The sequence below is a fragment of the Trachypithecus francoisi genome, unplaced genomic scaffold (assembly GCF_009764315.1).
Source record: "Trachypithecus francoisi isolate TF-2019V2 unplaced genomic scaffold, Tfra_2.0 Lachesis_group5, whole genome shotgun sequence".
Taxonomy (NCBI): Eukaryota; Metazoa; Chordata; class Mammalia; order Primates; family Cercopithecidae; genus Trachypithecus; species Trachypithecus francoisi.
In genome coordinates, this window is record NW_022681470.1 from 53850567 (window position 1) to 53865311 (window position 14745).

A 14745-nucleotide genomic window follows, 5' to 3' on the forward strand; every position below is an offset into this window, starting at 1 on the left:
AATGATGATGTAAAGAAAATCAATTAAGGAAAAGTTGACCACAGGTTCAATGAAATTCCAATAATTCCCAGCAAGTATTTTTGTGTGTGGAAATTAACAGACTATTTATAAATTTATATAAAAATACAAACGGACAAAAATAAACACATTTGAAAATAACAAGTTGGCAAACAAAGCACATATATATGATCACTTAATTTACAACAATATGGCAATGAAATGTAGTGAGAAAGGATCGTCTTTCCAAAAAATAGTGCTAAAGCAACTGGATAACCATATGTTAAAAAAAGAACTTTCACCTTTACCTAATAACAAACACAAAAACAAATTATAGAAAGTTCATGGATCTAGATATGAAAGTTAAAATAAATCTTCTATAAGGTAACAGCAAAAAATATTAATGACCTTGGGTTGAGCAAAAGTTTCTTAAAGAGGACACAAACAAATGGAAGAACATACCATGCTCATGGATAGGAAGAATCAATATCGTGAAAATGGCCATACTGCCCAAGGTGATTATAGATTCAATGCCATCCCCATCAAGCTACCAATGACTTTCTTCACAGAATTGGAAAAAACGGCTTTAAAGTTCATATGGAACCAAAAAAGAGCCCGCATTGCCAAGACAATCCTAAGTCAAAAGGACAAAGCTGGAGGCGTCACGCTACCTGACTTCAAACTATACTACAAGGCTACAGTAACCAAAACAGCATGGTACTGGTACCACAACAGAGATATAGACCAATGGAACAGAACAGAGTCCTCAGAAATAATACCACACATCTACAGCCATCTGATCTTTGACAAACCTGAGAGAAACAAGAAATGGGGAAAGGATTCCCTATTTAATAAATGGTGCTGGGGAATTGGCTAGCCATAAGTAGAAAGCTGAAACTGGATCCTTTCCTTACCCCTTATACGAAGATTAATTCAAGATGGATTAGAGACTTAAATGTTAGACCTAATACCATAAAAACCCTAGAAGAAAATCTAGGTAGTACCATTCAGGACATAGGCATGGGCAAGGACTTCATGTCTAAAACACCAAAAGCAACGGCAGCAAAAGCAAAAATTGACACATGGGATCTAATTAAACTAAAGAGCTTTTGCACAGCTAAAGAAACTACCATCAGAGTGAACAGGCAACCTACAGAATGGGAAAAAATTTTTGCAACCTACTCATCTGACAAAGGGCTAATATCCAGAATCTACAAAGAACTCAAACAAATTTACAAGAAAAAAACAAACAACCCCATCAAAAAGTGGGGAAAGGATATGAACAGACATTTCTCAAAAGAAGACATCCATACAGCCAACAGACACATGAAAAAATGCTCATCATCACTGGCCATCAGAGAAATGCAAATCAAAACCACAATGAGATACCATCTCACACCAGTTAGAATGGCAATCATTAAGAAGTCAGGAAACAACAGGTGTTGGAGAGGATGTGGAGAAATAGGAACACTTTTACACTGTTGGTGGGATTGTAAACTAGTTCAACCATTATGGAAAACAGTATGGCGATTCCTCAAGGATCTAGAACTAGATGTACCATATGACCCAGCCATCCCACTACTGGGTATATACCCAAAGGATTATAATTACTCTACTACAAAGATACATGCACACGTATGTTTATTGCGGCACTATTCACAATAGCAAAGACTTGGAATCAACCCAAATGTCCATCTGTGACAGACTGGATTAAGAAAATGTGGCACATATACACCATGGAATACTATGCAGCCATCAAAAAGGATGAGTTTGCGTCCTTTGTAGGGACATGGATGCAGCTGGAAACCATCATTCTTAGCAAACTATCACAAGAAGAGAAAACCAAACACCGCATGTTCTCACTCATAGGTGGGAACTGAACAATGAGATCACATGGACTCGGGAAGGGGAACATCACACACTGGGGCCTATCATGGGGAGGGGGGAGGAGGGAGGGATTGCATTGGGGAGTTATACATGATATAAACGTCATGCACATGTACCCTAGAACTTAAAGTATAATAAAAAAAAAAAAAAAAAAAGAAAAAAAAAAAAAAAAAAAAAAAAAAAAAAAAAAGAAAAAAAAAAAAAAGAAAAAAAAAAAAAATAAATAAATAAATGATACATGACGTCTTTAAAATTCAAAACCTTTGTTCATCAAAAGACATCATTAAGAGTGAAAAGGTAAGTCACAGAGAAGATATCTGTAATATATATATATCCGGAATGTAGAAAGAATACCACAAATCCATTAGAAAAAGACAGACACTCCAATTTTTAAAAATGAGTACAAGAATAATTTAGTATTCCATAAAAGTAGATACCCAAATGGTCAGTGAGCACAACAACAGGTCCTCAACATCAATCAATACTCATCACAGAAGTGCAAGTTGTAGCTACTCTTAGACAGTGCTACGTATCTATCAGATGGATTTTAAAAAAAAACAAAAAACAAAAACAAAAACAAAACAGTATCAAATGTTGGTGAAAATGTGAAGCAACTGAGATTTTCATACCTGGCTGGTGGTGGTGTAAACTGACATAATTACTTTGAAAACCTACTTAGTAGTATCTACTGAAGTAGAACATATGCATATCCTATGAGCCAGGAATCCTAGGGCCATGAATATATACAAAAGAAAAGAATGCATATGTGTATGAAAAGACATGGACAAGGATGTTCACAGCAGCTTTATTCATAAGAGAACCAAGCAAATATAAACCAAATATCCATAAAAGTAGAATGAATAAATTGTAACAGTCATATGAAGATGAAAATGAGAAGAAACAAATTACTGTCATAACGGAATCCATACTTAATATTAAGTAAAGAATCCAGAGAAAAATATTACATACTACATGATTCCATTTACGTGAAGTTCAAATAGACAAAATTAATTTTTGGTGCTATTAATATAAATCAAAATAGTCATTATCTTTGCAAGGAGGTTACTGACTGGGAGGAGCCATAGAGAATCCTTCTGAAATCTTGGTAGTATTTTATATCTTGATCTGAGTAGTGGCTACATTGATGGATTCATTCATAAAAATTAATTGAGCTGTTTGAGATTTGTGCACTTGTGTGCTATACTTCAATTAAAAAAAAGCTTAGAAAGAAAATTCACCTTGAATAAAGAAATCAGTCAACACTAAAATCAAGTCCTAAATTTGTGGTCATCTTTACGCCAATTTAATGAGTATGTTTCATCAAGACAACTGTTAAAGAATAGATGTAATCACTACATTCTGAGGACTGAACAAACAAAACTCATGATTAGAAAAAGCTATCTGTAGAAGAAAATCTTATATATATTTTCCAACTAATTTATCTAACTGTGTGGTTTAAAAATGAAAAAAATTAGAGAAGAGTCATAGGAGAACATAATAAATTTATTTTTCTCAACAAATATTTATTGAGTGCCAAACTCTTCACAAGCCCTAGGATATGCACTGATTGTACATACTCATATGAAGCAATTAGGTGTACTGAACTGGCCAAAACTGAAACAAATACATCTTATTGTTTCTCCAGATGAGGATATGGAGAAAAGACATACTAACAGAAGAAAAAAAGATACAGAGGAAGTCTAGTTAAGTAAATTCTAAAACCCAAAATTTTAGCAATATATATAAATAATGAACTAAGGGTATCCTAACTAAGGAAAAAAAATCTGAAGAACAAAATTTTTCTGGTCACCTCCTATGAGGGTAAGGATGGTTCAAAATCCTTCACCATTTCCTAGATGAACTATTCCATAAAATTACTACCTAATTTTACTCTAATTCTACATTTGGCAAATTTCCTTCTGATTAATAAACTCTGCAATTCTGCTTCCTTGATAAAGACACCCTAGCTAGTAAACATTAATATCTCATTTTCTAGAATGTAAATTAATGACATTCTGGCTAATCTATTCCCAGTGTTTACTGTGAAGAATTGCTCACAATACTTACAACTCTCAATGCACAGATAAAATTGAGTTTCTGAACCTATAAATCTCAAAAATGGACTTGGAAACATGGCGGCCATTTCTTGCAAAAGCCACTCTGTGAAGTCCTGTCTGGGTAGACTGTTGGTCACTTTAGATTGGGAGTTGGTAAATAAAATTTTATTGGAACACAAGCATGCTTCATCTGCTTACACAATGTCTGTGGCTGCTTTCACACCACAACAGCAGAGCTGAAGGATTGTGACAGAGACCATTAGCTTGCAAAGCCTAAAACATTTATTATCTAGCAGCCCTCAACAAGTATTTGCTGACTCTTGCCTTCTAATATTGTTCCCTCTCATTTCATAACAGCCATAGTCTTTGTCTTATTCCATCACAGAGCTCATGTCCTCAATTTTTTTTTTTTTTTTTTTTTTTTTTTGAGATCGAGTCTCGCTCTGTCGCCCAGGCTGGAGTGCAGTGGCGGGATCTAGACTCACTGTAAGCTCCGCCTCCCGGGTTCACGCCATTCTCCTGCCTCAGCCTCCAGAGTAGCTGGGATTACAGGCGCCCGCCACCACGCCCAGCTACTTTTTTTGTAATTTTAGTAGAGACGGGTTTCACTGTGTTAGCCAGGATGGTCTTGGTCTCCTGACCTCGTGATCTGCCAACTCGGCCTCCCAAAGTGCTGGGATTACAGGCGTGAGCCACCGCTCCCGGTCATGTCCTCAATTTTCAAAGGACAGAGAGACTTGTCTTCTAATTCCAATTAACTGTCAAATATCCAGAGATTGATGTTCCACGTTGTCACTGGCTACCAACCAATCACTATAAATCAGTATTTTTAAAAATTTTGATGCAACCTAGCCAGCACTAAATTTCTACTCTGGAAAAATTCTTGAAGTTGTACAATTCTTAAATCATCAATGGTTTGAAATTAACTTTCTATAAGTTCACCATCTCTTTCAAGTCATGAGTTCTTTAGGTTAATTATTTACAAAAGATATGGAAGATACCATTAAGTTTGTTTCCTCATTTTACATGTTTATTTATGCTCCCCCAAATTATGCCTTTTTTTTCATTTGGAGGGGGGTCTAACTTTGCTTTTAACAGCAGCACTGTATCAGTAGTAAATCCTTTACTGCAACTATTTGCTACTAATATTGCCCAAATTCAGTTATTTACCATTCTAATATTTATGAAATCACTTATTTTTCTCTTCCAGAATAGCAGCTTGACAAAATCCGAATTGAATATAAAACAAAGCAGGCATAAATACATAAATGGGTTTGTTTCTTAAGGAAAACAAGGTTTTAAAAATATTAATTTAAATGTAAAGGCAAACAAGGCTTCAGTCAATACATAAGAAAGAATATAACATATTCTGTATTTCAAACTGTAGTAACATTCTCAAGGGAGAAAAAAGGAAGATTTTGAAAATGACAACTTCTGGAAAGCAGCTGACGCAAAGCATTCTACTATAACTACCTATACATCATGACTGGCTATGTAAAAAGGAAAATGACACGATGGTAACTTGGTAAACAAGACAATGAGGTCATATTTGCATTACTCTTTGAAAAGAGAAGAGAATAAAAGATAACAAGGAATTTAATCTGAAGACTTAAGGAAAGCCTTCAGAAAGCGAAATAAAGAAGAACCATAAGACAATGAGAAAAGGGAAAATTACAAAAATTAAATATCCTATGGATAAATTTTTCTCAAGTTTTATAAAATATTTAAAAGTATTGAAGCTTACATAATAGAGAATAGAAGATGAGTATATTGTTCAATCAGGGCATGAACTTCAACATAATAAGTAAAACTCTTAATGGGGAAAACCAAAGAAATTTAACCAAGAACAACAAAGTTTAAATGCCTATATTTTACTTCTGATTACACATTATATATATATATATATATATGAACTACCCATTAAAATTTACCTGAATGTGTTCGAAAATGCATTTCCAGACTTGATTTGCCTTTAAAAATTTTCTTACACACATCACATTGATGAAATGTTGCTTTATATCTAAGAAAATAAGAAGATTTGAGTTTTTCAATATAATTTTAACTATGACAATATTAACAATTATATTAATAACTAACATAATGAAAATAAGTTGCAAATTCATTTACAACTGTATATATTATTCTCACATTAACAAAGTAAAGAACTCCAAAGAAACATGGAAATACTTTTAATGTGTTGAGCTTGTCTCTGGTTCTTCCTCTTCCAGTTACATCCAACAAACGAATCTATAAAAAGAGGTCCGTAGATTTTCAACTGCTTTAAGTCACTGAACTTTTATTATTACTAGCTATCCAAATATACAAAAAGAAAAATTATAAGGACAGAAACAGATCAAGAGTGGCATAAAGGGGAAATGAAGAGCTATCTAGAAAGGGACATGGCAGAAATTTTGTGGTGACGAAACTATTCCATATCTTAATTGTGGTGATGATTACATGACTTGCAGAATTATACACTAAAAAGAATGAATTTCTCTTTCTGTAAATTACACCTTAACTAAATTTAAAAAATAGATGCTCAGGCTGATTAAAAAGCATCTGCAGCAATTTCAAAACCCGCATTTATCAAAAGGGTGAAATTGCTCTCATCGGTTTGTGTCCTAACAAAAAACTGTAAATTTGAACTTATAAATAAAATAAATTTTATACCTAAATTTAAAAATGAAATTAGTCCTTTATTTTTATTATAAAATATTAGACAGAAATAAAGCAATGTTACCAAAAAATTAACTTAGTTAAGCACCACAGCATAGTGCCTAAGAAGTGTCTGAATTAATAGTTCTCAACTGAAAATTTTATTGTGATAATTTGAGATATTTATAAAATAATTATTATTTAAGTGGCAGTTATTGAGAAAGCCACACTATCTCACCTTGGAAGCAATTCATATGGAATGAATACACGGCAAAATAATTAAATCAAACCTGGGCTACTTAATCTTCTGTAAAACAGTTTGCTCTTAACATACCCATTGAGTTTTACTGGAAATGTTTAGAACATTGTTACCAATACGAAATAGCAACATACTATGCCTAGGATTTCAAATGTCCCTCATTTTTCAATTTATCCAACCCAACATTTATAAGACAACATGTAAAAGACTCTCCTATAGGAACTTAATTCTACTTGATGAAACAGATGGTTGTTTTTATTTTCGTTAGAGACAGGGTCTTGTTCTGTCACCCAGACTGCAGTGCAGTGGCATCATAATAGCTCACTGCAGCCTTGAACTCCTGGGCTCAAGCTATCCTTCTGCCTCAGCCTGCTGAGTAGCTGAGACTACAGGTACATGCCACCACACCCAGATAATTTACTTTCTTTTATTGTTTTGTAGAGACAGGGTCTCACTTTGTTGCCCAGGCTGGTGTCAAACTCCTGAAACAAACATTTACACAGATAATTTGGATTTTGTGAATTGAGGTTGTCAGTAATAACCCTGGCAAAAGACTCCTAACCAGTATGCTTGGTTTACCTTATTCCATTCATATCCATGGTAAATATAAACAAAGATACATGGGCACATAGAGAAAGAGGAAGCAGTACTCGAGTGGGGGCAGTTTTGCCACCATAAAACATGTGGCAATGCCTGAAGCTGTTTTTGTTTTTCACAACTGGGGATAGGAGAATAAGTGCTACTGGCATATAATGGGTAGAAGTCATGAATATTGACAAATATCCTACAACACACAGGAAAAGAATTACTTGGTCCAAAATGTCAACAGTGTTTGGGCTGAGAAACCTTGCTCTATACTATGAACAAAGTGGTATTTTCAACACAAATATGCACAAAACACTTTAACTTCCTCACAGTGGACTTAGGATAAATTCTGTAGAGCCTTGCATGGCTAAGACCCTATGAAAATATACCTTGTCATTATCACATGGATGCTAAGCCATACAGATTTTCAAGGAAGGAGAGGATCAACAATTCCAACTGAAGCAGAGATGTCAGTAAAAAAAGAACTTAAAAATGCCTATTGGATTTGGCAACAAGGAAGTCATACTGGTAACTGTTTGAGCAGAATAAGATCAGAGGTCAGATTGCAACACTGACTGGAATGTGAAGAAGCAGTTACTGAGGTAGTCACCATAAAAAAGTTTAGAAGCAAAGATTAGAAAAATAATTGGTTGGAGGGGTGTTAATCCTTAGCACTCTTTGATATGCTCACAACCTTGAATCTTTATCCATAGCCCAAACTTCATTCCTGAGATTTAGACTACTATCCATCAAATTGTATGTTGACAATTTATATTGAGCATTTCAAAGTCAATAAATACCAAACAATTCATCATTTCCCTCTATAAATTAATCATCTCTTCTATTCTCTTATCTCAATGGCTGGAATCATCCACCCAGGCTTGAAAATAGAAATCATCCATGACTGCCCTTATTCCCTTACTCCCCAAAGTCAATCATGAAGTATTGCTAACAAGGGCCTAAATATTTTTCAAATAAATATCACTTTTCATTACTAATGCAACTCCTGAGTTTAGTCCCTCATTATCTTTTTCTCAGATTATAAACAGCTGTCTAACTGGTTGATATACTTGCCTCCAGACTTATCCATCACAAATCCAACCTCCATACATCAGTAAAAGCGATATACCCTAAAATACAAATCCAGCAGTGTCACTCCTTTGTTTAAAATGTTCATTGGCTTGTTAACATGTAGAATGAAGCACAAGTTCCACAAAATGATACATAGGGCTCCATATTCTAGATCTACCACCATTAGCCAGCCTTTGCAAAAAAGTAGAGTCTACAGATCCTAGTTCCTCAATTATCTAGGCCAGCCGATAGGGCCACAGGCCTGTTAAATAAAAGGTGATGGTAGTTCCCAAAACTCCTTTCACAGAGTCCACAAGATCAACATTTTTTCAAAATAATAAGACATTATCTGCCTTTTTTACTATGCTGACATTGACACTATGATGCAAACGGAACAGTGGGTAAACTGCTGGTACACTGCTAGTATCTTACTTAGCTCTAAATAAAGCAGTAGTATTAAAATTTACTAATAGTTGTATTCTTTACTACCATATACTCACAGAAAGAAAAAAATGTAATAAAAGAGTAAGATTACTGATTTTATTATATTTTGCCCTTTCAGGCCTTGGCCTTTTAAATATTCTCTGATAAAATGAGAAGTACACATGAAGCACTTCTACTACATACCAAAACATGATGGTTGTCTCAAGGAAAAGCACCTCTCAAAAATGAAATGAAGTGAGCTGGTCACTTCAAGACAAACAACCAACAATGTTTGCTATCAATGATAAAATCTGAGCTTTCAAGCTAATATAAGAACTTTGGAATACTTGTATTTACCACTGTGATCTTGACAGCTTTCCAGTGCTCCTTTCTGAGAGACTGCAGGCAATATTAACAAATGTGATCTGTTAATAGTATGCTGTGAAATGTGCTAACATTTGGAAAATCTGCATAACTCACTGAGCCCATATTTTCTCAATAACAAACACATGATCTTACAAAATTATGCATGGTAAAAAAAATCCATTCAATGTACAAGAGACCAAGAGATTGAATGTAATAGAGTGTGAAAACCTCATTAATCCTGTTTCACATTCCACCTTACAACTACCTTTAGGAAACTACCACTTGTTTAGCTTTAGTGTAGTAATAAAGAGGAATATCTATAATTACCTGAGAAGACTATTAACAATATTCCTCTTTTTTCAAACTACATATCTATGTAAGGTTGGGTTTTCTTCATTGCTTCAACCAAAATAACATATCACAACAGCTATGACAATGCTGCAGTCTTCTATTAAGCCATGAGAGATTTATAAAAATGTAAAATAATGTTGCTCTTTTAATATTTTGTTTTGTAGTTATTTCTTAAAAAATCGCTATTTATGTTAGCATATGATAGCAAATGAATTAATATTTGAAAATATCATTTCTAATGATTCAAATTATTTATTTAAATAATAAGTTATATTTTTATATTATCTTACATTATAATTTATATTAAGATATATTAATATATTAAAATATATTCATATTATATTATTATATAATTTATATATCTAAAAGCTCCTGTGCCAAATAATTTGTAAGGCTATAAAGAAATCATGAAGTAAAAAAAGTTACAGGATCTTTGGAGTAAGTGAGCCTGTAGTTTTAAGTCTATTCGCACAATGAATTTAAGTTACTATTTCCTTTTTTAAACAGCATATCTTTATATCCCAGCAAATACTAGCATTCCTTACATATACAAAATACAAGAGTTCAATGAATACATTGATTCAATGAGTGAATCATCGAACAAAATTAATGAAATAAATAATAAATAAACCAATACATGAAAACGTAAAAAATGATTACACATCAACACTTTCTACTACTCTTTAAATTGGTCTTTGATTTACTACATTTATATATACTATGTACATTTTGATAATCATGCTCAGGACTATTAAGTTAAGTCTCTTGGCACTTTAGAACATGTCTGTTATTTATCATTTGCCCAAATGCCTAATCCAAAAACATGAATTACTTGAACATTTTATACTCAGCAACTAACCTCAGTTAAACCTGGGTATCTAAATTATATTAAAAAGCTGATGTTCAAGATAGCACATAGCACCTTTAAATAAAATAATATTTTAAATGCTTAGTATGATTAGAAACAAGTTTAAATTCTGACTGCAAACATTTCCTAACAATTGCTGTCTTATTAAGTATAATACATAGTCAGTATATTTAGCTCTCAAAGAGCCTCAGCAACCAAATGCCAAGATTTTTTATTAATTATTGTTAACTTGCATGTCACCTCCCTGGCCTTTGAATTAACTGAAAACAAGGAGGAAAAAATATGCTTGCTGAATTCTTTTAGGTCCATAGAGATGCTACAGAATGTAGAGAAAGACAACTGGTTAACCTAACTTCAATTTAAACAAAGTAAATTTAAAAAGTTACAACTTTCCTCAGAGACTTAGCCAATGTAAATTATGAAACATTTTGCTTTTTCACTTACTTTTGCCACACTTTCTCTCCAAGGTGTACACTTTTGTAATGAACAGTGAGATGATCCCTACGACCAAAACATTTTCCACATTCTTCACACTGATGAGCTTTTTCACCTTAAAATAAAGACCCAAATATTTTTATTATAATTACCTTTCAGGTTTTTATCCCCAGAAACAAACTATCAAACAGTAAGATCACATGATGTCAAATATAACAGGAAAGTAAAGCCACATTTTATTCTGCACTATTTGCTCTATATTCCTTACTCAAATAACTTTCTTCAAAAAATTTATGCTTAACTTCATGGATGTGAATCTTTTCCCCACTTGGAAAAGGAATCAATAGCCTTTTGCTGTACACTTCAAATCATACCTTTCAATGTAACAGAGCAAGATAAATGAAACTGCTTCAAAACTTAGGAATTTTAAATATATATATATCCAACACCTCAAATTGATATACATTAAGATGAGGCTGTCTTACTGTTTATAAAAAGGACCCAAACATTTTCAGATCTTTGTACTTTTAAAAGATTTTTCATCTGTGAGGATTTCTTATGTTTGTGATGAGCCAAAATATAAATATAATGAAAAATTCTACATAAGTCCAATTTCTCATCTCTATTCTTACATTTACTTACAAAGGCTTGGTTTAAAAAAACAATCACTGTCTCAATACCAGTGTGCAATTAAAGCATGTGGCCTCTGACTTAGAAATTAAGAATTCTCCTCCTAAAAAAAAAGGCATAATTGCAATGGAAAAAGTCATCAGATTTTTAGTATATCTTAGAAGCGGTGATAACAACTGCAACCTACCTCAGTGAGATCATTTCAGAAAATAATTACTATCTGTTGCATACTTTATATTCAAAAATTATGTTTAAAATAATAATAATAATCACCTGTTCTACCGTGCTCATAGAGATGGCTCTTTCCCATTATTGTGCTCACAGAGTTGGCTCTCTTAGCACTTCCTGAACATCAATCTGAGAGGAAAATACGAAAGAAATCCCCAGAATATAAAAATTATACAGTATAAAGATCTGAAATTGGTCAGGATTATTAAGGTACTCTTCTCCAAATACAGAGTTTCAAAATTCACTATAACATATACTTTTAACACCCAATTTTAATCATTTCCCTTTTAACATGTAAGTTTCACCAACTTCTTCTCAAATCCAATCAAAATGAGAAATATTATCACAGCTTCTCCCTTTAGGGAAATGTCAATAGCAATTATTAGATATATCCATGTAATATGCAAAATGCAAATTTTGAGAATTTATTTAAAATTAAACTTTAAACTACATTTTACAGTCACAAAGGGTGACCAAATAATTAAAATTACAGTGAATATGTCATAAAATTATGTCCCTCTTGGATGCTTTTAAAAAATGTTTTTAGAACCAGAATTACAAAGAAGTGACGAGCATAAACCAAATTTTTAAACTTATAGCCAACATAAACATAACATCATATTATGTTCTTTTCAGGTATTTAAAAAGGATTTTGGAACTAGCATTACAAAACACGGTATACCTGAATGTATTTTTTTGTGCTTTGTAAGGTGATCATGACGGATAAATGTTTTTCCACATTCATCGCATTCATATCTTTTATCATCATGATGTACTCGTAAGTGAAGTCTGTAAAGAAAAAGAAAGTTGAACACCATTAAAACTGGTGACACAGAAGGGAAAAGCTCAATAATGAATAAATGATAAATAAACAATGAAAACTGGGCTGTCTACTCAACCACTCATACGTTATTGGCTTTATTTCTATCACCTTCAGAGTCCTTTTCAGTCTTTTACCACCTGACCCCAGGTCCCTACTCATCTCTTTCAAGAAAGCATTTCAACATTTGTATATGCTCAAACCACTTCTCAACATTATTCCTTCCCATCATATTAGATCCTAAATCTTGTTCACTGAATCTATCAAATGTCTAAGGTTATTATTTAGCTGACTGACCAAGACTCAAAAATATCAAAAGTAGGAGTAATCACAAAGGAATTAGAATCAGACAAATGAAATAAGTGTACAAGTGACTAAGCATATCATGATAGCAAATGATACAGTAAATGATATGGTTTGGCTCTGTGTTCCCACCCAAATCTCATCTCAAATTGTAATCCCCACATATTGAAGGAGGGACCTGGTGGCAGGCAACTGGATCATGGGGGCAGTTTCCCCATGCTGTTCTTGTGACAGTCAGTGAGTTCTCACAAGGTCTGATGCTTTAAAAGTGTTAGTAGTTGCCCCCACTCTCTCTTTCTCCTGCTTCGCATAGGTAAGACGTGCCTTGCTTGCCCTTCATATTCCTCCATGATTATAAGTTTCCCGAGGCCTCCCCAGCCATGCGGAACTGAGTCAATTAAACCTTTTTTCTTTATAAGTTACCCAGTCTCAGGTATGTCTTTATAGCAGTGTGAAAACAGAATAATACAGCAAATAATGGAGAATTTGCCCTATTCTGGATAATTGTTATCAACCACAAACTGATATTTAATCATTTTCTACCTTTTATAAGAACTCAACTTTATGAAAATTACATTTTACTGCTTTTCTTCACACCAACAGAACAAAATGGGGCCCATTTTATAGTCACCCAAAGACAGTATAAAAGGCTTAGATTATTAAGATTAGTTTAACTTGAATTAATTTTATCTCTGGAGCCTCCATCTCTTTACATATTCTAATGAAAGGAATAGCTTTCCCTTGCAAATTGCCAAAATAAGTGTTGATTTTACCAAGACCAACTGACTAGACTACCTCTAAAGGAGAAGTATTCAATTTAAACTTAAAACAAGATAAACAATAAATGAAGGTGTATACATTAAAGCCTTATATATAAGAACATTTTAATAAAAATTAAAATTGTACACACATTTCAGAATTAGTTACATTATTATTTATTTAGAAAAAACTTTTCATAAACTGCAAATATGGTCAAGGATTCAACCATAAAAATAACTAAATAAGTTATAATCACTATTAATGCACAAAAGACTTTTGAAAATTGAGAATAGGGAGTTTTTTATTTTGCCTTACTTTTATATTAAAATATTCTTTGATAGTAAAGAGTGGAGAAATGCACTAAGTTTAACTGAATTTTCATTCAGAGAAAAGTAATGAAATAAATATTTAAATAATGTCTTAGTAAAGCCTTCTGCAAACTTGGTGTGAGAAAATATTTAATAATATTTTATACCACAGAATAAAGATAATAAAATGTTTAGTAAAAAAAAAAATCCAAACAGTAAAGTTTCTGCACAACCTTGCATATCATAAGGACTAAGAAATGTTTCAATTCAACAAAGTAATAAGAAAATAGAACTAAAATAGAGATATAATTCCATCTTACTTAATAAAGGGAAAAAATGGTTTTACTTACCTATATGAACTTCCATGACGAAAACTTTGCCCACAAATACTACAAAGGTGAGGCTTTTCTCCACTATGGATTCTCAAATGTTCTTTCAAAGTAGTTCTGCATTAAAATATGTATATTCAAGGATTTTTAAAATGCCAGTGTATATAGGGAATAGATTTGTGGAAAACTTACTAGAAAGGTATTCAAGCTAACTGATATTATGACAATTCTCTCCTCTTTCTCCTATTATAATTTTGTCCTTTACTATTCTCACTAGTATACAAACATGCTTGTTATAGCTCTCTCTCCTTAAAAACAAAAAATACTTCAGCCTCATTTGCCATTGGTTTGCTCAGAGAGTTAATTATACAACTAAAGTAGACTTTCAAGAAGTATAATTTTAAAATGCTCATT

At 32.8% G+C, this 14745-nt stretch overlaps 1 protein-coding gene across 1 annotated transcript in view; it reads right to left on the bottom strand.

Annotated features, from left to right (window-relative positions):
- ZBTB41 (zinc finger and BTB domain containing 41) overlaps positions 1 to 14745 on the bottom strand; it is a 55469-nt gene that overhangs the window by 14582 nt on the left and 26142 nt on the right. The window contains exons 7-10 of the mRNA XM_033196222.1: positions 14353 to 14448; positions 12495 to 12601; positions 10964 to 11069; positions 5873 to 5961 (exon numbers count right to left, since the gene is read on the bottom strand). Coding sequence (XP_033052113.1) covers positions 5873 to 5961; positions 10964 to 11069; positions 12495 to 12601; positions 14353 to 14448 — 398 coding nt within the window. The remainder of the gene's footprint in view (positions 1 to 5872; positions 5962 to 10963; positions 11070 to 12494; positions 12602 to 14352; positions 14449 to 14745) is intronic.